Source organism: Stomoxys calcitrans, chromosome 3, assembly GCF_963082655.1.
Source record: "Stomoxys calcitrans chromosome 3, idStoCalc2.1, whole genome shotgun sequence".
Taxonomy (NCBI): Eukaryota; Metazoa; Arthropoda; class Insecta; order Diptera; family Muscidae; genus Stomoxys; species Stomoxys calcitrans.
In genome coordinates, this window is record NC_081554.1 from 194,188,821 (window position 1) to 194,211,454 (window position 22,634).

Below are 22,634 nucleotides of genomic sequence, written 5' to 3' on the forward strand. Positions count from 1 at the left end.
CCTGGAAACCGCAAATTTCGTCCAATTTTTGCAAGTAGTGTTCTTTTATGACTTCCAACAACTGTCTCAAATAGTGTTCAAATCGGTTGATAACCCAATATAGTTCCCTTATAAACCGATCTCCCGATTTGAATTCTTGAGCACCTGGAAACCGTTCGGTCCAAATCGGTCTACAACCAGCTCCCATGTAAAATTTTTGTCCAATTTGGCTGAAATTTTGCATGCGGTGTTCTGTAAGGACTTCCAACAACTGTGCCAAGTACAGTCCAAATAAGTCTATAACTTTATCCTCTCGATTATCCTTGTTCCATTCCTAGAAGCTTTAATTTTTTCAGTTTTAGAAGAAGTTTAGTATTAGAATAAAATTATGCCCTTCAACTAAATTTAGTTTATATCAATTTTTTGCGGAATCCATGGTGGTGGGTTCCAAAGATTCGGCCCGGCCGAACTTAGCATGCATTTACTTGTTTCAATTTAACTGTTCTTCAGTACTGCATCTTTTTCTTAATATACATATGCATTGTGGTTACTTATACGTATATGCTTAAAGGCGCTATTACACGGCATGTAGATGCCCTATGACATGCCACGTTTCGTATTCACATGTAATTGCAAATGTTTGTCAAAATGTCAATTTACATACGATTCATCATTTTTGCTATCGAAGAAATCTTTTTACCAAAAACTGTTTTTTTTATGCGTAAAAATTTTTTAAATTGTGAAAAAGCTGGTTAAATCAAATATTCGCGAAAATAATCGAATTAGGGGTTGTTTTCATTCGACTGACAACAAAAACAGCTGATTTCTTTGTTTTTTTCCAGAAGGAATGGAGCGCGATTAGAGAATCGAAAAAATTACATGTGCTATTTTGAAAAGAAATTTTCATATGTTAGTTTCGTTTGTATCACACGACATTTACAACTCAACATGTGCTAAGTTTAACATGTCATAAGACAACTACGTACATGTTATAATGTCAAAACTTTTAGCTAAATGGCAACTATAGTTTTAGTACTCATTTGTAAAAAGCTGTCTGTAATCTTTATTAACATGACTAGCTCTCTTTTCCATCATTCCAACCATCGCTTGGACAATCAACATCGTTCCAATTATCACCTAAATAAAATTTAAGTTGTTCCCAACCAGAATTCAATAATAGAAGGTTAGGTCACATGCAAAAACATAAAGTGGATAGGCCCCATAAACATCATTAAGGATGTCAAATCTGACGATTGAAAATGTCATCATATAGGAGAAAACGTAAACAAAGAATGAATGTAAAAAGAGAACAAGTTGACATCCTCAATGCCAAGTACTGCCAAATATTAAAAAAAAAAGTATATCGGCTGATCGCTTGGCTTAACCTTATTCTGTGAATCCTGGTCCCAACCCAGAAACATAAGAATTTGTTTAATTCAACACTGAAACAGAGCCACGAAAATAAGTTCGTTTCTATTGACTTCATTATAATCAAGTGGAGGCATCTACTGGCTGACCGTGGTTGCAATCAACTACAATAATTAGAGTTTATGACAATTCGTATATGACGCATACAACGAAAGTCTTATGAAAACAGAAAGTGACAGCTCATATGACATGATTGATCGTGCAAAAGCAGCTTTAACACGCTTTTACTTCTTTGTTCAAAATTCATGTTCAATCTCCTCAATTAAGAGGCAATTTCTCATTCTTAGCTTTTATATGTATAAACGTTGTACGATAGCACAGTACACACAATTAGAGCCAAAGAAAGATCCTTTGCTGAAACTATTTGTTAGTTCTTGTCTTTGAAGGAAGCTGGCAAGCATACTGCAAAATTGTCACTTATCAAGTGGCCAAAATGTCAATTACACATCAATTATTAATAAGTCCTTCCGTTAGTACTTTCGCTGTGAATTAGAAATGTTATTCTGTTAGGTACAGGACAAAAACAAACAAACACACGTAGCTACAGTATCTAATCCAATTATGCTAAACAACCAACATCTCCAACACAATCATCACCCATCATCATCATCATCACTATCGACATCATTATCATCTCCAACGAAGAAAGTAATAAGCCTCTAAGGTGGCACCTTAAGATGAATAACATATACAAAGACACAAACACGCGCACGCACACACAGATGCAGGAAAAGAAAACGACAAGTCCTTTGACGGAAACTCCTTTTTGCTGCTTAATCTACATTTTGCAAACTTTTTGGGGAAGGGCCATAAAAGATTTTTACTTTTTTATCACTTCAATTTTTTTCACTTCGCCTCTGCTTCGAGTGTGAATACTATAGAAAAAATATAACATTTACAGAAAAGGTAGTAGACTGACTCTACTCCTGCGATGTTGTGTTATTGCTCTTTTTGTGCTGTGTACACTGCATGATGTTTTATGCTCATAGGCTGCCGAGAAGGAACATATACACATTCATTTAAATTGCAAAATACAAAACCGTACCCCACTCTTTTCTTTACAATTTCTTTTCTCAACTCAATATTTCACAAGTATTTGCATAATATTTTGCAAAACGCTGCTATTCATTTTAATTCTTTCATTTTCTTTTTGGGGTTTTGCTCATCCGTTTTCCCGTTTTTTCATTTGGTTCCGTAGCTTTTATATTTCGACAGTTTTCTAAGCTATATCTCGTACAAGACTAAATATCCTTCGGTGGTCCTTTAATGGCCAAGCGAAAAAAGCTTTGCCTTAATAAATATCCCAGCGGGAAAAGGTACCCAATGCTATATGAGAGGCAATCGTTAGCCTCTATAGCTTATTGATTCCAGAATACGTTATTTTTTGCACGGGAGATCTCCAAGGAAAAGAAACATTCTTTTTACATGTTCGAAGAAAGCTAGTTCGTTTAATAGAATACATAGTTGAACAAAGTATTTGACATGTTAATGTAATCTTGGTACTATAAAGCCATAAATCCAAAGCACAGATCAAGGCATATTTAATAAGGTGGCCGCATCAGCACAGCTGATGAAACTTGATATGTCAATTAATTTTTGAATTGAATATATGCTTTAAGATAAATATTTTATAAATTGATTTTAATGTTTGCTGCTTCGGTTATATAATGGAACGCGTCTAACAACCTTAATCGCTGTCAGGGAACTTAGATTCATTGTATCGCCACCGAAAAAGATTCAAAAAGCGCTGAAGAACACAGACAAAATTGAAGGCAATGCAATGCCAGACATTGGAATGAAGAAGATTAAAAGCCAACATGCATGACAATAATGGGGCAAGGCGGGCTTAAGAAGTTCCCTCCAATCTGCCATTTCAAGCCCCTATTGAATGGCGAAAAGACTATGTGCCCGATAATAATTTAGACAGGAAAAAAGGTGTTCGTTTAGCCATAGTCCTGCACCTACCCGCGCAATTTCAGGCAGTGCCACAATAGGTGCTCAAAACACTATGTGCCCGATAATAATTTAGATAGGAAAAAAAGTGTTCGTTTAGCCAGCCCTTCATCTACCCGCGCAATTTTAGGCAGTGCCACAATAGGTGCTCAACCGTCTATAATGCGTAAGTCCGCTATGAGGTCAGTGCGACGTCAAAGTCCTGATATTGCGATTGCTTGTCAGCCAACAAACTTTAACCCTTTCGTTTCCAAATGTCCTGAAAAAGCCTCAAAAAGGGGTACAAAAACCTTCCTTGAGCTCTAGACACAATATTCCTATTTAAGCCCTTTGCTAGTGGAACGCAAATTATCCTGCTCATCAGCATCGTATAAACTCTGTCCAGGAAAAATCCTCATGTCCACCAGAGAGTCATGCATTTGACCCATGTGATGTGTGGTCCCTGGTTATAATCGAGATACACTTCTATGTTAAAGGCATTCACTTTGTAACTATTTTACCGCCACAATAACCTAGTGAAAACTATTTAAACCTGCCATCTTGGTGGTTTTGTGGGTAAAGCTTCTAAAGCTAATACGAATCTGGAAAATTTTTAAATTTGCTTGACACTCAAAAATTAATAAAAATTTTAAATTTAAGGCGAATTGAATTTTCTTCGCCCTGTTTACATATTTTGACACATCAAGTTCCCAAAAAAAGATGCTTTGTTGTAGCAATTAGCCGATGCGGCCACCTTATAAATACGCCTTGGCACAGAGTTTAAATTTAGTAGAAGTGCCTCTTTAAAAAGGCAAAGATAAGAAATAAACAAAGAAAATCAAGAGCAGGAAGAATTTTAAGTGTATGTGCTGTGAATGAACAATGAAAGTGATTAAGATAGATAAAACCATTTTTACTTGTATTGTTTTTACAGTTTTTATGTTCCCTCATTTCTTTTTTCAACTTTTATGAGGTGACTCTTGCGAAAGACACAAAAGAAAACATTAGATTTCTAATCGTTGCACCCTTTTTTAGAGAAGGAAAGCTCATCTTCTGTGATCCAAAGACACTTTTCTGTAAGCAACGCCCAAATATTTTCTGTAAGCAACGCCCAAATATTTATATCAAATATTGGCACAGCAAAATGAAAATCATTTGTTTGTTGCTGCGTCAAGACGGTAACAACAGATAACAAAATTCCAAAATTAAAAGAAATCGGCATATACAAACATAAAAACATAACATTCCATCTTTATTTCATATGGAATTATATGGGGTAATCAATGTGCGATTTTTGTCAGATCCTTTGTCAATCCTAAAACGAACTATACACATTATATATTACAAATGTACTTCATACTCCAATTTCCCGCTGGGTTTCGCAAAAGCTTTTGTCTCTTTGCTAGTAAATGACAGAGAGTTGCTGTATAGTGACATGTGTCAAATAGCTGACATTTACTTATCGACAAATCTTAAGTGAGGTAGTAGTAATTAAGAAAGAATTAAGTGAGTGTGTGTGTGTGCTCAAAGTCTATTTTCCTTTGCTACAGCTGGTAAGGAAACCGAAATTGCATCTGCTTACCTGCCCCTCATGGCCCCTAACATTATAAATCTCTTTTCATACAAGGCTATGATAAAAGAAAATCCCTTTATTACGGACACGCACAACATCCAGCAGCGCAGCTGTCCCATGTCCTGTGCTGTTTTTTCTCCTAGTGTAGCAAAATGTGTTACTGTACTGTACCCATCAGGTCTGTCTTTTGTTTCAAGGGTGTTATTTAGATGCTACTTAAAACAGGGTAGATGGCGCTGTTAACAGTCTCGGCAAGTATTTGCTAATGTATGTATAGGCTGGTACTATGTTCACTTTTCACTATGATAATCAATATTTTTTCACAATTACGTTTTTTTGATAATTGATATTGAATATGACTTGTCGGACAAGGCGGAAAATAGGTGAAAAAGTAGTACTCTGTTTATAGTTAGGAAAATGTCAAAAAGAAATTTTAGTGGCAAAGCTTGACATGATTGTCGGCATCATTTTTGTTTTATTGGTTTCAATGGTTCGTTTTTTTCTATTTGTTATTTTATTTATTAAAATAATAAAACCATAAGTGCAGATAAAAAACGTCTTTTGGTATGAAAAAAAAAAAAAACAAAACTGTCAAATTCCGCTCGCGGAACAATTAAAGATTTCCGCGACTATTCCGAAAGCAGAATAGAATACCAACCATAAGTTAAGAGGAATGTACTACAAAATGAAATCAGCTAGTTTTTTTGCTTCAAACTCTATTATCTAAAAAATTAATCGCGAAAACCGAGTATAATACCAGTCTTAAGAAATCTTGCTGAGTTTATTCAATAGGACATTTCGTCATAATTTGTGAACAATTTATAATAAAGTATTCTGATATCATTGAGATTTTTTTAGTGTTCCAAAAAAGTAATCGCGAAAACATAACGACTATCCTCGAAAGTTTTTCAAACAAGTTTGTGTTTACCAGTAAAAATCACAGTATTTTCACGATTACTTTTTACAAATAATAATTTTTGAAGCAAAAAAAACTTGGTGATTTTCTCTATTAGGGCATTCATTCATTATGACTTGTACTATGTTTGTTTTTCGCAACTGTTTTTTCGTGATTATTTTTTTTTAAATAATAGATTTTGAAGCAAAAAAACTTGCTGATTGCATTGATGAGGATATTCCCTCATTACTAATGAAAAAAATTTCTCAAAAGTACTATGGGTTCATTGAGATTTTTGTAGTGTTTCAAAAAGTAACCGTGAATAATATGTGTTTTCAACTGTGAAAAACGAATATAGTACTAGCCTTTACTCGTGACAAAATTTTAATAAAAGTATTATGTTATCAATGAGATTTTGGTAGTGTTTCAAAAAACGAGTCGTGAAAACATGGGTATTTCCCTGTGGAACCGGGAATAACCACCCACCTTAAGGCAATAGTCATCAATGAAACGATTTTTTGACAAAGCATAAATAATTTAATTCTAAAGATATATCTTTTAACCCTGGCCGCCGACTAAAGGCTGGTACTATATTCGCTTTTCGGGATATTTTTCGACGAATACTATTTTTAGATAATAGATTTTAAAGAAAAAAACTTGCTGATTTCATTCAATAGGACATTCTCTCATTTCTTTTGGAAAAAATTAATAAAATTGTTATTTTATCGCTGTTATTTGTCTAGTTTTTAAAACAGTAATCGCGAAAAACACTACAAAAACCTAAATAAAACAACAATTTAATTGAAATTTTATCACACGTTATGAGGGAATGTTTTACTGAATGAAATCAGCAAGTTGTTTTGCCTTTAAATCTATTACCTATATAAAGTAATCGATGAAAAATATCGCGAAAGACTATAGTACCAGCGTTTAAATGTTAAAAGTCTTGCTTAAAAAAACAGCAAACAAAAATAGACCATGTAGTAAAATTCTTTCTTCTTTGAACGATCCAACTAAACATGTACATGCCCTTTGAGGGAAACCTGGTACATACCTTCGTCAAATATGGAAATTTTTGTTTTGCGCGGAAAAGCACAAGCATTGTTAAAATAATTTGAAACTTTCTGGGTGGTAGAATGGACTGATAGCGTATATCATTGTGATTTTAAACCGTTCATTATGGATTAATTCACAGCACAATAAATTGTTTGGATAACACCATAATACTTGACTGATGCTAGATACATTAAATGATGCCAGACTTGCACAATTAAGTTATTCGCACACCGGTTACTGCGATAACCGCTCTGAATGTATGAGCGAGTGTGAGAGAGAACGAGCAATAGATGCGATTGTTGCACTGTTCGGTGAGGGGTGGTGCATGTCTGCCATTGCTGCGCTCCAGCGCTGTCTCGCTCTCCCTCGCTGTTTGCGTTCAATTCGTGCTTTATACATGAAACGCTCATTCGCATAGTAGAAGTGCAGCTCGAACTTCGACATTCATTCGGCGTTAATGAGGGAAGCAGACGTACCCTTCCCACCCTTTACTAAATGCTGTGACTGCACGCTGCTACCTTTCGCTGCCATCACTGACGCTGGTCGTCTGCTGTTGGTGTAGCCATTCGTGTAAACACGTCGATGCAGGGCTGCAAAATTGCCGATTTTTTGCTTCAAAATTAGCAAATGCCGATTTGCATATTTCCCCTATTACGACGATCAGGAGACCCATATGTATACTTTGTAAGAAAAAATAATATTTCGATGGGTTTTGAGAGATGAATTTAAAAAAATTTTTATTTTAAGCTAATAAATCGGTACATTGCTATTTTGGAAGCAAAAAATTGGCAACATTTGGCAGCGCGGCTTGACTCAAGAGTGCGACGTCGTTCTCACTCTCCTTCTCCATTCCACTTTCGTACAATGTTTGCCATGGGCAAATTTGCATTTGCAAATACCTAAACCAAAAAAGGTATTTATTGGGTAAATAACCAATAAATGCCTTTTTTGGTAATTGGGTAAAAACCTTTTTGGTTTTTACCTGACTTTCTGATCTTATAAAATCGGAACTTAATTATATATAGACCGATTTCCAGACTTGAATTCTTGTATAATAAATTGGTAATTTTCCTTCCGATTTCGATGAAATTTGGCACAGTGAGTTCTGGTAGACCCCTACTCATTTCTGTGAAGTGTGGTCCAGATATAACTGCCTGATCTCCCGATATAGGGTATTATGGTAGACCCTTACCTATTCCTGTGAAATGCGGTCTTGATCGGACCATATATATATATATATGGCTACCATATGAACCAATCTGCCGATATATGGTATTGAGTCTATAAAAGGAGCATTTTATATCCTATTTCGATGAAATTCCGAAACAGGATGTACGAGTTTTGGTACCCCTTTATCATATTTGGATATAAGTGCCATATAGACCGATCTCCCGATATAGAGTATTGAGCCAATAAAATGAGCATTTTTCATCCGATTGTGATGAAATTTGAAAATTGATTGTTTGTACTTTGTTTTAAACAAGTATTAAGTTTCGATGCAAATCGAAGCGCATCAAAACAATTTAAATTTGTTGACAATTAAAAAATAGTATATGGATGCCACCGCTTTTGTTTATATGTGCTACCACATTCATTTAATGTGGTTGCCACAAATAATTTATTTTCCTTCCACCTAAATCACAACGTACCCAGTTGTTGCCTATTGAAAATGATGACGCTTTTATTTAGTTGTTGTATGAAGCTGAAAAATATGGCAAGCCAATCAGCTGGTGTACAAATTAACAAAAGGGAGAAAAAGAAAAGTGTACATGCAAAAAAAGGAGCTATGGAACTACAAGAAAGAAAGAGATGGAACTAGTTCCAGCAGTTCCTTACTTCGATAAGTTCCAATGAACTACTACCCAACTCTATTCGACATTCATTCGGCGTTAATCAGCGAAGCAGTGCAGACGTGAAAGTGGTGTGGAAAGAAAGTTTTGAAATTTTTAAAAAAAAAATTTAACTGTACAACAATTCTACATAAAGTGACTGTGACTAGATTTGTGTTTTATTTATCATAAAATACAAATTTCTAACAAAACCCTATTTTAAATTTTTTTAAACAAGTTTTCAAAAACCAAACTTCAACAAAATGGCCGATGTTGCTGTAGAAAAGAAGTGAGTATGAAATGAAATACATTTCCCAGCGTTATAAAAAATCGCCAGCTAATTTCGAGAAGTTCGTTGAATTGCAAATCAACATTAAATTTGTTGTGTATATATGCGGGGAGCAAAAAAAATTAAATGAAAATTCTGAAAAATTGTCTATACATTTTATGAAGCTAAAGGAAAGCCGATGAAAATTTTTGAAATTTTGTCTGTATCACAAAACAGCGGCATTTGCGAAAAAAAATGCACGGCGTCTATTGGTGTAGTTAGTGATGTTGTCTTGTTTTCTCTCATGCCTTTTTGTTGTACCACAGCATGGTATAGTTGTTTCTTTCAGTCTACCACTTCTCGCCGTTTTGTGTTGTGCGTGTGTTTGTGTGTTGCTATTATTTATGTACAACAACTGTATAAAGTGAAGCGGCATTTGAAAACACTGGCGTTATAAAAAATTTCTTCGAAATTAAAAACGACGCCAAGCGTAGTTTTTGCGGCAGTTGTTTGTGTGTGTATGTGCGCTTGAGTTTTGTTACTGCTGCTGTCGCAGTTGTCGTCGATGTAGCCGCCGTTACCACCACCGCCATCACATAGTGCCGGGTTGTTGTTTTTGTAGACTTAAAAGGTATGTTTCAGATGTCAGGAGAATTTGGTACATTGTGTGTTGGAGTGGGGGTATTGTATACACAATGTATATACAACCACAATGGTGAAGACCATGATGATATCGTCGGGATATGAATGTTGGTTGGTTTTTGCGCGCGGGGTGTACTTCTAGACTCGGCTTACATGCCGGCTGAGAAAAATATGTGTATGATTTTGCATTACAACAATCGTCTTCTGTATGCTGGGAAACAATGGAATTGCGAAAGAGTTGATTTTGATTGTGGAAGGAGGGGGGGAAAAAAGTATCTTTAGTAAATTGTGGGAGCATATTTAAACACAACACACATAATTACATATTCTTTTGGTATTTCTGTAATAGAATTTTGTTCATCAAGACTATGCATTACTCATTCCATATTCTTCATTAGTCCCCCTCAAAATGTCAATTTCCCTCAATTGCTGCAAAAATAATGGAGCGAAGCGCATCAATTTGCATTCGATTTCTTTCTTTTGCTTTGTGTTTTACAAGCTGCTAGATTTAAAAATAATTTATTACTTATGCCTTTATACATACATGTGCTGCTAAATTGTTGGGTACATACGTAAATATATTCTTGTGTATGGTTAAATTGGGGAGCAGAGAATTGTGTAGTTTCTACACTCTTTTTGGCAGGGGTTCGTAGCGGGCGATTCACATTTTACTTAATTTCTGAAAGTCTTGAAAAACACGTTTTTTAATACATTGTTATTTCATTCAGTCTGAATTAGCTTTGTGTGTGTGTTTTATTAACACATTCATTTTTGTTTTCTCCCCTTCCCCATCAGTAAATACCACACATTGCTTTCCCACTGTTTGTCTAGTTCATACCGCTGCCGTGTTATCTTTCTCGAAAAGGTTTTTGTGCAAAAAAGAAAAAACGAACGCAGAAAGCCATCTTCTTCGTTAACTTCAAAAAACACCATTTTTCATTTGGCAGTTTACTTTTCTGTGAGCTCCTCTCTGTATTCAAATGTATATATATATATGTGTGTGTGTGGCGTTCATTAAATGTCCGTTATTTTTTTGGTTTAATATTTTGTGCTCTGTTTTCTGTTTTAAACAAGGGTTATATTTGGTCATCTCTTTTTCGCTTCCTTTCTCACACGCTTCTTTGTTCCTCGTCCATTGATCTGTTGGCGGCAGCAAAGCGCGCTAAAAACCTTCTTCCCCTAATGTATTTGCTTCTCTCTTTTATTTTTGCACAGCCGTCAACATTGGCGGCATTGGCTATTGTTGCGTTTCTTTTCACCTTGTTCTATTACTTTGTGAGTTTAAAATGTTGAAATTGTTGGGCCGGCGCGGCATTAAAAGAGGCCAACGAACACAGCAATCAAAATCAACAATGTTTTTTTTTCTTTCTTTCCTATCGCCCCTTATGTTTTTGACCGCTTTTTCGCAATGTGTGCTCGGCATTTGTTTGTCATGTTTTCCCCTCCCTCTGCTTTGGCATATCGTGTTTTTCTTTTATTGAGAGTAGAAAAAATACACGTTTGGCATAATGTGGCTATTGTTACTGAGCGAAAGAAACTATCAAATGCCGAAAAAACAGTGGAGGGAGAGAAAAGCTGTGTGCAAAAAAAACGACGTAAACTGTAAACTACAAAATATAGACGGCAGATGTTGAGTATGCTTCTATTTTTGGAAGTGCAGTGTGTGTGTAAATAATTTCCTTCCTTTTTGTTTTTGTTGCTGTGTTATTAACATATTTCCTCTTGGACGGTGACCTTAAGCGTTGAATTTTAATTGTTGTAAGTAATGCGAATTATGTATGTGCGAGAGAGAAGGCAGCGTTTTTTTTTTTGTTTTGTTTTAATAAGAGAGTTGTGAGAGAATTTGGTAAACTTATGCGATTTCTCCATGGCATTTTTACAATATAATGTAAAAAAAAAATGTTTGTTTAGGAGAGTGCAAGAATAGGCATGCTGTGAGCGAGGTTAACCCACGATCCAATTCAAGGCTTTTAATTACATTATTTACTTACTGTTAAAAAGAAATTGAGAAAACCGAAAATTTTACAGAAATTGGACTTGTTATCGAAAGAATTTTCTTAACGATGCATTAACTAATGGGCACAAATAATTCTCCTTTTTTTAAATTGGGAGCTGGTTGTAGTGAGACCGCAATATATTTTTAGATCCCTGGCGCAGGATAGTCAAATTTATGTAGAGTTATTGTTATGTCACTTCAGTATCAAATTTGACACTATCGACGATGTGCCACAATACCATACTTTTTGAATTTTGAACCACTTTTCCCACTCAAGTGCAACATTTCACTAATTCCTTCTTTATTTTGTGTTTACATTTAAACAACCATGTCCCATATGTATAGCAAAGTGAGTTCGAATCCTGGCTAGTCCCCACACAAAAGCTGCGAAAAATTAAATTTTTCTTTAGTCTAATGACTGGAAAGTGGCAGTACAGTGTTGGTATAGAAAATTTGTTGTAAATATGTTAAGTAGGTAAAGATCTGTTGTTGTTGTAGCAGTGTGTTGTACTCTGAGGCGGAAGCCCATGCCGATGAAGGAATCAATCGGGTCAATGCGGTACGCACAACCGCCTGCCATGGGATTGTTGTAAGTAAATGAAGATAGGTATTTGTTGAAGTTTTTCACAACTTAAGAGAGTACCTTGCTTAAGTTGTTAGCCATAGTTTTAGCGTATACAAAGCCATTGACGTGAAAAGCATAATTCAGCACTACCCATAACATTTTTAAGTAAAGAACTGACTTTTTGCCACTTCTAAATTTGATAATGGTAACCTCTCTGTAAATCCTTGTAATCACGTTTACGTTTGAGAAAAGTATTGCGCTGACATGTAAATATTTTGTTATACTTTCTACGGTAGGATGGGTTGCACTAACTTCATATTAACCCGGCCATTAAAGTCCTGCTAACTTCCGACTGATTAATGCTAGCCGCTTCAATAGGTTAAATTGGATCTTTTGAAATTTGTCGATTTTCAAAAAATAAATGTTTTCTGCCTCCTGCTCACGGTTTTTTTTTCTGTCACTTTTCTACTTGAACAATTCTATAGTTTTTGTCAGTTTTTGCTCGGAAATTTGAACTCATCATCTAATATTTCGTAGTCTTCCACGCGTTCTCTAACCTACCAGCATCACTTTGTTAATGATGGAATAACGCAATAAGCATTACCGCCACAGCAAGTATCTGCAAAGAAAAATTACGCCGAATTTTCTAAAATTAGTTTGTGGAAAATAAAATGCCGGTCGGGGGATTCAAATCTATCAGTGAATGTTAATTTTTTGGTGGTGCAAATCTTGTACGCAAAAAGAAGGATAACTTTTTTAAAACGCATTCTTTTAGCAATACTTTTTACTAGTTCGGTAAATAGTATTTGAGGGCAAAATACATACATAACTACATTTTATGAATTTTGCTTAAAATTAAACTGTAGAGACAAAATTGGCTTAAAGTTAGCTACTGAACTGGATGATGGTGCCAGCTGGTTACAGGATGGACAACTGGGAGTTGTTTGAAAGATTTTATTTAGATGTGTAGGTACCATTGCTGCAACTGTTTATTTACGTTAAGCTGAGTATTTTGTTTATTTTTTCGAGCGGAATGCTGTCAAAATTCATATAAAAAAACGTCTGCGGAACGTTGGCTAAAAATCGGCGGAGTAGTAGTGCTTTGTTTATAATGGGGAAAATGGCAAAAAACTATTATAGTGGCAACACTTGAAACTATTGCCGGCATTTTTGTTTGTTTCATTGGTTTCAATGGCTCGTATTTCTTTATTTATTTGAGAAAAAATATATAAAATAGAGAAAACAATAAGTGCGGATAAACAAACGTGTTTTGGTATGGAAAAAAAACATTTAATTTCTGTAAAATTTCGCTCGCGAAACAATTACAAATTCCAGCGGCTATTCCGACAGCAGAAAAGAATACAAACCCTTAATGAGACATCTTACTAGAGAACGGAATGTTCTCTTGCAGAAAAGTTGTGTAAACATGAGGCTCTGAGAATCAATTGAAGGTTTGAGAGTCAATTAAAGTGTATTGTTGCTATCAGTTGGCTTACAGTTATAGCAGACTTGGGGTCCAACGTTAGGTACTCCTAGGATCCTTTAAAATAAACCAACAACTTGCAACTGTTCACGTCAGCTAAATTATTTTTATTTCATTTATTCTAACAAATCCTCCAAGAAATGAGAAATGTTTGTCAGTGATATATCCTCTTCGTCCTTACAACTTGAGCAGAAGTCGTTACTTGTAAGCTTCATTTTATCCGATGAGACGGTGACCTGACATGACTGACACAATGATTGGGACATCTTTTCGAGTCGACTAAAGCATAGCTGTAGATCTCTTCCAAGTCTAGATTAGACTACATAGTTGTGGTTTTCACAATCCTCACTTTGTGTGGCCATCTGTCATTCGTTGCCCTTTGGCCCTCATTCTGAAAAAAGCTTACATGTTAGATATATATCCACCCACATATTCCAGTTTGCCTGGTATGTGTAAGGTAGTTTCTAGTTTTACAAGTTCATCAACTTTACAATACCTAGGAGGTGCTATAACACTAAAATTTCTTATATTAATTATTGTTTAGTGACTTTCTCCAATAATTTTTGCAACTCATTAATTGATTTAGCCAAAACTAAGCCAATAAAACTACACATTTTCGTTATCGACTTTAGGGCTTCGACATTTTACTTGGAAAAGTACTTTTTTACTGGTAGTTAGAATATACCTGGAAGAAGTTTGTCATTTACCTATTAATCATATATTTTAATATGAGTCATTTTTGAATTCTAGCAGCTAATGCTGCAGATTTTGTCTTGCCTTCCAATGCCCATTTTTTTTGAAATCGAAAGGTTATCTTTTAACATGTATTTTGACTTAAATTTCTCACATTGTTTGTTTTTGTAATAAATTTTTTATTTCATTTGACTTTTTTTTTTACTTCCCCTACCCCACAATAAGAAAATGTTAGAAATTAAAGAGCAGCTAAATTAGATCGGCCTCTCTACTCTCTCTCTCTCTCTTACTCTCTTACAAAGCATTTATAACCAAAGCTCCAGAGTTTCGTAGTTATACCAATGAAGTTAAGAAAATATCGTTCAAACTTTTTTTTTATTTGTAATCGATTATTGTTGAATTTCACTGTTATTTATGTGAAAGAATAAATCAATTAGTGATGTTCAAATTGCGTTGCTATCGATTACATCAGTTTATAATAATAAAGTTTACCTCATTTTATCCTAAATATTTTTGCTTTGTTTAAAATTAAAACAAAAGTAAAAAACAGTTTATAAATTTCTATTTCTAAGGCTTTTTTTGGCAGCTGTCTATTGGATACATTTGTAAATTCATTGTTTGGCTTTTGTAATTTACACCTGGCTTGTTTTTTTTACATAAATTAATTTAAACATCATTCTTATGTTTTTTTTTATTTTAGCGAAACTCCCGTTGTTGAGAAAGTAGCAGCTGAAGAAGTCGATGCCGGCAAAGTAGCTGACAAAGAGGTCGCTGCTGACAAAACAGATGCTGCCGACAAAAAAGAAGCTGCTGCTGCCGACAAAAAAGAGGGTGAGGAGGCAACCACCACTGAAAATGGTGAAGCAGCTGAAAGCACAAGCGAAAAAGCCAAGGAGAATGGTGATAGCGAAGCTGCTGCCACTGAAACTGACGGTGCTGCTGCCGCTGAAGCCGAAAAAACCCCTGCTGCCGCTACTGAAGAATCTGCGCCAGCCGCAGCTGAAGAAAAAGAGAATGGTGTAGAAGAAACTGCCGAAGCTAATGGTGATTCTACAGGTAGGTTTGTTTTAAACGACAAATTTCGTCGTCGGTCGGGGAGAGTTCATTGACTTTGTTCTGCGAAAAGTTCACATAAAGCTTTAAGCTTGGCAAAAGATCGCTAAAAGTCAAAAAGAAAATGAACTCAATAAGCCCCTTATAGAATAGGCAAAGTCATGTGGTATTTATTTTGTTCTTCTTTTCTGTCCTTCCTCTCTGTAGATTCTGCTCCCGCTGAAGCCGTCAAAAGGAAAGTCACCGAAGGCGATGCCAAAACAGACGACGCTGCCGAAGTGACACCCGAAAAGAAGGCCAAGTTAGATGAAACCTCAAAAGAGGATGTTCAGAATGGTGCGGAGGCTTCTGAAGTAGCGGCTTAATCTCTTCATTAACCACACCCACACACACACACACAACAACCTACCCTCTACTATATATAATATATATTAAAAATTAACACACAAAACTAATTCTAATAATTTACTTACATTAACATAAAAAATGAAAAACTTAAAAAATCCTACAAAAAATCACAAAAAGCAAACAAAAGAAAAGGAAAAAACAAAAACCTCTGTAAACTACCTACAAAAACAAAACGCCAACAACAAACAATTGAATGATGTGGTGAGAAAAAAATTGACCACCCTGCCCCCTACCTACTTACTCCTGCTCCCCAAGAAACCACAAATTTTAAGACATTTCAAAAACAATTTTATAGACATTTAAAACGCAAATACAAAACCACTTTTAAATATAAATTTTTTTATAAGTATAAAATATTTTTTTTTTCACAAACGGTCTCAGAACATGTTCAAGAAAAGTTTTAACCATTTTCAAAAACTATTTCAAACGCAAAAGTATTCATGCGCATCTCGCTCGAAACCTACAATCAAATAAAAATTCACATGCCAAACTCCAATTCTTCCCATTATGATAACACACACATATACAAAGTTTTGTCATTTTGGAGAGGTTTGCGCCAAGCGGCGACTACTTTCTTTTGTGATGAAATATGATTTTATTTTTGGTTGAAACGAACCTCGTTCCGTTCCACTCACCTTAAAACAAGAATTGATGTGCGCCTAAATGTATAATTTTAAATTTGTCCAACTCTTACCCCCTCGTCCATAAGTAAGAATTTCTCTTTTTAGTTTTCTTTCTATGACATTCTCATGCATAAAATGTGTTTTCCTTTATTTTATTTTCTTTTTTTTGTAATACACGTACTTTGAAAAATTATAGAAAAATATAAAAAAACACACATCATCAGTTGCAACAACTACAACAACAAGAAACACAACACTACCTATACCAGACAAGAAGTAAAAGGCTAAAGTTGTAAAAAACCGTAATAAGAAAAGTATATTTAAACAACAACAAAAACATTCAATAAAAATACATTCGATTGAAAAATAAAAAACAGAAAACATTTGAAAAAAAAACACGGAAAATTATATTTTTTTTCATCTCTTGTGGGTCGATTATGGACGGCAACCTTGTTGGTTCGATTATGGATCGCAATTCAATTCCAGTTGCGTTGCCAGGAGATAGAACCTTAATGTGAAAATTATGGGCCGATTATGGATTGCAACCAGACTACTATTGAGTTGCCAACGGCTAAAATTTGTGATAGGAACTTGCATTTCTTGGGCCGAATTTACGCATACTTGATCGAGTTCCCTCACTTGAGTTGCCAACGGGTGAATTTACTATATAAATATCCATTTCTGCATCGAATTGCATTATATTTTATTAGTTGAACGTTCAAAACTGGGGCCGAATGAAACTGACAAAAATTTGCAACTTTTTACAAATTTTTTTCATGGTTGTATCTTCTGGCAACGCAACCATAGTTGAGTTGCCATCCGTAATCGAATGAGATTTCGCCACGTATCGAATGGATGTATAACCGCTATCGAAAGTTGTATCGAAATTTTTCATATGGCAACAGATTATTTTTTGCAGTTGATTTGAACATGGCACAACACAAAAAAAAATATCTGCCCCCAGTTTTTGCAAAAAATGTGAATTTATTGCAATTTTTGGAAACAAACCTGAATTAATGATTAAAAAATGAATAACCACATTCCTTTTGTTGTGCTTATCGTCCTCTGAATCTGAGGACAATAAAGTTGTTCGTATTCGCAGAGAAATTTATCGGCAGATCGGTCTATATGGCAGCTATATCTAAATACAGTCCGATCCGAACCATATTTGGGACGGATGTCAGAAAACCTAAAACTACCCACTGTTTCATATTTCAGCAAATTCGGATAAAAAAGCGTTTATGGGCTTCAGACCCTTCATCAGCATATAGGTCTATATGAGAGCTATATCTAAATATTCCGACCTCAACCATTTAAGCTCGCATATCGGGAGGCTCAACTCTACTCATTGTTTCAAATTTCAGCGAAATCGATTAAAAAATAATGCTTTTATGGGCTTCAGACCCTTTATCGGCAGATCGATCTATATGACGGCTATATCTAAATATAGTCCGATCTGAACCATATTTGGGTCCTATGTTGGGTGGCCTAAATCTACTCACCGTTTCAAATTTCATCGGATGAAAAATAAAGCATTTATGGGGATTAGACTTTTTATCGGCAGATCGGTCTATATATCAGCTATATCCAAATATGGTCCGATTTGGCCCGTTCAAGAACTTAATCAGCGTGCATCAAAAAGACGTATCTGTGCCAAATTTGAGCTCAATATCTCAATTTTTGAAGGCTCTAGAGTGATTACAACAGATGGACGGACAGATACACGGACATCGTTGAATCGTCTTAGAATTTTACGACGACCCGAAATATAAATACTTTGTAGGGTCGGAAATTGATATTTCGATGTGTTGCAAACGGAATGGTGGGTATAAAAATGGTCATAAACGTCAATAATATTCTAGGCTCTTTTTGTAAGCAGGATTCACTAATGGAAGTTTAGGCCACTTGCGAAAACATAAACAGCCCAATTCTAAACACTCTCAGGGAATAAAGGTCTCCCTCGAATAAAATCCTCCTATTATGATTGAATGGGGAGAGGAAAAATATGGGAGAGTGAGTTTCGAATTTTCAAAAACAGCTGTTTTGCCTCAGCTGTTTTATTTTGGCAACACATTTGACTTTTATTTTTTGGAAAAATGAACATAAAATAAAAATGAGCAGAACGAATTTATAGAGGTAGCTAAAAAAAGTTTACAAACATGTTTAGTGTTGCTTTTGTAATGTTTGTTTTTAATAGTACACAATTATGGCCTACAGATTGTCACCATATTTCTGTGCTGTGATTACAACTTTCCGTCTTCATCCAACAATTAGATGCTTCCAGAGTGGTCTGGTGCACAAATTGTGTCGCGTTGTTGTTGTTGAAGCCACATTTTCATGTGGATTTGGCGATCCACGTCAAGCTCCTGTAGGTGAGCAAGCTCCTTCCGGTCCAAAAGACGGATCGCCGCGGTAACAGCTTGGCCATTGATTATTTAAAAGCGCCATTAATTCGCCTTGTCTTAACGAGCATCATAGAGACTCAGTATTTGTGCAAGGGCCGGAGTCGTCCGACCTCTCATTGAGACTCTCCGTTCGATACCGATGATTGTCCGCGATTGCCGTTGCAGCTACTCCGTATGGAGTATTCCACTATCCGCAAGCTGTGGGCGCACCTGGTAGCTCGCAGCTGATCGCGACAGCAATAAACACCACACAAATCGGAGCTCAATGTTCCGGCCTGTGTGGTGCTCACGGCTATTCCGTGCCGGGTATTGGGCACACATTCTGCATGTTGGCGTTTTCCCTTTGCCAAAAGGATTGCAGTTGGCTGAATCTACCGAATCCTTCTTGGGCAGAATACTTTAGGTTGTTGTATTGAGGTTTACTTCTCCTTCCATGTAATAAATGCTGTGGCGGCCTGCATGATACGCCCCTTTATCCTAAATCCTACTTTTATGAAGCTAGAACCTAGATTAGATCTTCAATCGAGATTTCAAGGCGGCGGAGGCTTTTCATTGTGGTTGGGACGGCTGCTGAACATAGTGCTGGTGAAAAGCGACTTGTGGATTTATTCCTACTCCTGTGGAGCAAAAGCTGCTAAATGTGGCGCCAAGTATTTTTGAAAATTGCCCATGAACGGAAGACTTCTTGCATACCATTGAGTGCCGCCCGATTCTACTTTAATCCGATTCCGAACGGAGTGCCACTTAGCGACAACTCTTTATGCATATGGATCTACATAAGAATATTAAAATACGAACCACATATTTTGAAACCTATGCATATTCATATACCAATTCTACAATGCTGGTATTTTGTCATGAAAACTAAAAACGTATGCAATTCTTCTGTGGTGGGTACCAAGGCCGATTTAAAAAGGTGGTCTCACGCGAACAGTTGTTAACAGACTGCCGGGTTTGACGGTTTTAAAATGTCAGATTTTTGTTTGCATTCTCTTTATTGTTATCTTCTTGCTCGCATAATCTCCGCTCATGCACGCACACGTATGCACACACGGAGACAAATTTTTTTGCGTGTGTTGGCAAAACGACGATCAGCTTGATGGCTAGATGGCGCCATATGATTTGTGGTTGTTGTGGGTACGTGACATATTTTAACCGCGAGAATTTAACAAAATTTCTACTTGATTTTGATAAAGAAGTGAAAAATATTTTCCGTACATTTTAAGTTGTTCGTAAATGGTAAGAACTGATACCATTTTTTTTATAAAACAATTAAATTTATAATTTTTTATCCCAGCTCCCTTTAATTCGAGATTCACTAATAGAAGGTTAGATCACTTGCGAAAACATAAAATGGATAGGCCCCATGAACATCATTATGGATGTCAAAACTGGTGATTAAAAATGTCATCAAATAGGAGAAAACGTAAATAAAGAATGAATCTAAAAAGAGATCAAATTGAAATCCTCAATGCCATGTACTGCCAAAAATTTAAAAAAAAATTGTTCGTCGCACAGAGTGATCGGGAGAAAAAATGGAAATAAGTCTGCCATTTTGGAACGGATAGAGATATCCTCATGAAATTTTATATGGTTTCAGGGCCCTAGAAGTCCCAGGGCCCCATTGGTGGGCCTTCAAAGTTGGTTACCTCGGCCCTACAAAATTTTGTTCGGGCTGTCCAAAGCGCATTTATGGTCCGATTTTCCATTTTTTTGCTGGGAAAAAGCCCTACAAAAAACATTCCTAAATGTGCGGAATATCTAGTATAGTGCCCTTTTCGCTGCATTCTGCCCTTATAAGGTGCCTAGAAGGGAAAAGGCTTGGGAAAGGGCAAGGCGGATTTAAAAAGGTAGTCTCACGCACACAGCTGTTAACAGCCGGCCAAATTTGATGTTATCAAGATTTCAGCTTCTTTTTTGTATGCTCCTTGTTGTTATCTTCTTCCTCGCATATTTTCAGCTCATGTACGCACACGTACTTCTTCTCTCTTCAACGTCTTCAACGTCTCTATAAAGAAACCAATCTTCACCGTAGGTCAGGGCCGTAAATTCGTTTAAGGGGCTCGTCGACGTTAGAGGAGCTCGTTTTTACCTTTATTTGTTTTCTTAGTGTAATTGCCTGCATAGCATTGGTACAAAATTTGGAAGGTCGGTTAAAACTGGAATGAATAGCAAAATTTCAAAAAAGTTCTAATTTCCCATTATGATGAAATCAATATCGGCCAAAAATTCTAGGAAATGGTAATGACTGCTTGGATGAGCTGTGTTTTTTCGATAGCTGTTTACGATTGAATATGGCGTAGGGAGTTTGGCTTAATTTTTTGGTTCTTTTCTTATTTGCATTTGGTTTTTATTTTCATATATACGTACATACATACAATGTGCTTCGAACTCATTTAAATTTAGGTTTTAACACGTTTCAGAGCCAATTTCATTTATTTTCCAACGTCGCAAAAATGATTCATTCATTCGGTTTGGGTTAATGACTAAATAAAATGTCGCATGCTATAAAAATGTCTCTTCGACATTTTACTGTCGACACGAACCACATTTGTGAACGAATGAAAAACAAACAGTGGTTATGTATATAACAATCATACATACGCGTATGTATTAGAGTGGGCAAAGTAATCTAAAAATTTTAACATAACCGAACTATGCAAATATATGCCTTACAATTAATGTTAGACAAAAGCAATCAGATTGCGAATTATTATTATTTACCAACTTATTCTGCCCATGTACAGTTATGCAGAGTGCCTGCTTTGTTCTGCCAAATGATAGCAATTCACTATGGTGAGATATAAAAATGTTCTGGGGGTGTTTTTATATTTTTTATATATCTTACTGTGCAAATTTTTGACATTTCTGCCGGAGCAAAAAGAAGCCAAGCTATTTTAAATAGTCAAAATTTATTGAAAATAACCCACGACTTTCTAAACTTGCAGGACGCACTAATAGAAGGTTAGGTCACTTACGAAAGCATAAAGTGGATAGGTCCCATGAACATCAAATAGGATAAAACGTAAACAAATAATGAATGTAAAAAGAGAACAAGATGACATCCCAAATGCCAAGTGCTTGTGAAATAAAATTCTTTTTATTTCACAAGATGTGAAATTAAAAAGAAAAAATAATGCGTGGTTGCGTAATATACTGAATTTTGTAAGAGAAAAAAAATTACTACCATTTGTTAACATTCACAATAGGCAGATGTTGACAATCTTTATGATGTTCATGGGGCCTATTCACTTTGTGATTTGTAAGTGACTTAAGCTTCTATTCAGGATTCACAAATAGAAGGTTAGGTCACATGCAAAAACACAAAGTGGATAGGCCCCATAAACATCATTAAGGATGTCAAATCTGACGATTGAAATTGTCATCATATAGGAGAAAACGTAAACAAAGAATGAATGTAAAAAGAGAACAAGTTGACATCCTCAATGCCAAGTACTGCCAAATATTAAAAAAAAAGTATATCGGCTGATCGCTTGGCTTAACCTTATTCAGTGAATCCTGGCTTCTATTAGTAAATCTAGGGGGAATAAAGAATGTATGTAAAAAGCAAACAAGTTAACATCCTCAATGCCAAGTACTGCCAAAAATTAAAAAAAATTTATGTCGGCTGGTCGCTTGGCTTGACTTGGTTCAGTTAATCCTGCTATAAATGTGAGCAAAACTGAATTTTTATGGATAAAAATTGTTAAAGTTGTAAGAAAGCTGTTTAAATCATAAAGTTGTGAAAACAATTTAATTTGGGGTTGCTTTTATTCAACTGACAACAATAACATCTGATTTCTTTA

At 35.6% G+C, this 22,634-nt stretch overlaps 2 protein-coding genes across 9 annotated transcripts in view; one reads left to right on the top strand and one right to left on the bottom strand.

The window, feature by feature from the left end:
- Window positions 1–7,049, bottom strand: part of LOC106084968 (adenylate cyclase type 3) — a 33,143-nt gene extending 26,094 nt beyond the window's left edge. For 2 of the 8 annotated variants that reach the window (XM_059364821.1, XM_059364819.1), the window contains exon 1: window positions 2,453–2,634. The gene's annotated coding sequence lies outside the window, so the exon portion shown is untranslated. Of the gene's footprint in view, window positions 1–2,231; window positions 2,258–2,306; window positions 2,635–6,861 lie in introns of those variants that run through there. The other 6 variants (XM_059364820.1, XM_059364822.1, XM_059364817.1 and 3 more) reach the window with 6 other exon arrangements.
- Window positions 7,050–8,731: 1,682 nt separating this feature from the next.
- On the top strand, window positions 8,732–16,828 carry LOC106085613 (neuromodulin). Its single transcript, XM_013249966.2, has 3 exons — window positions 8,732–8,981; window positions 15,040–15,395; window positions 15,600–16,828. The coding sequence occupies exons 1-3, from the start codon at window positions 8,956–8,958 to the stop codon at window positions 15,755–15,757; spliced, it is 540 nt and encodes a 179-aa protein (XP_013105420.1). The 5' UTR covers window positions 8,732–8,955; the 3' UTR covers window positions 15,758–16,828.
- Window positions 16,829–22,634: the final 5,806 nt, after the last annotated feature.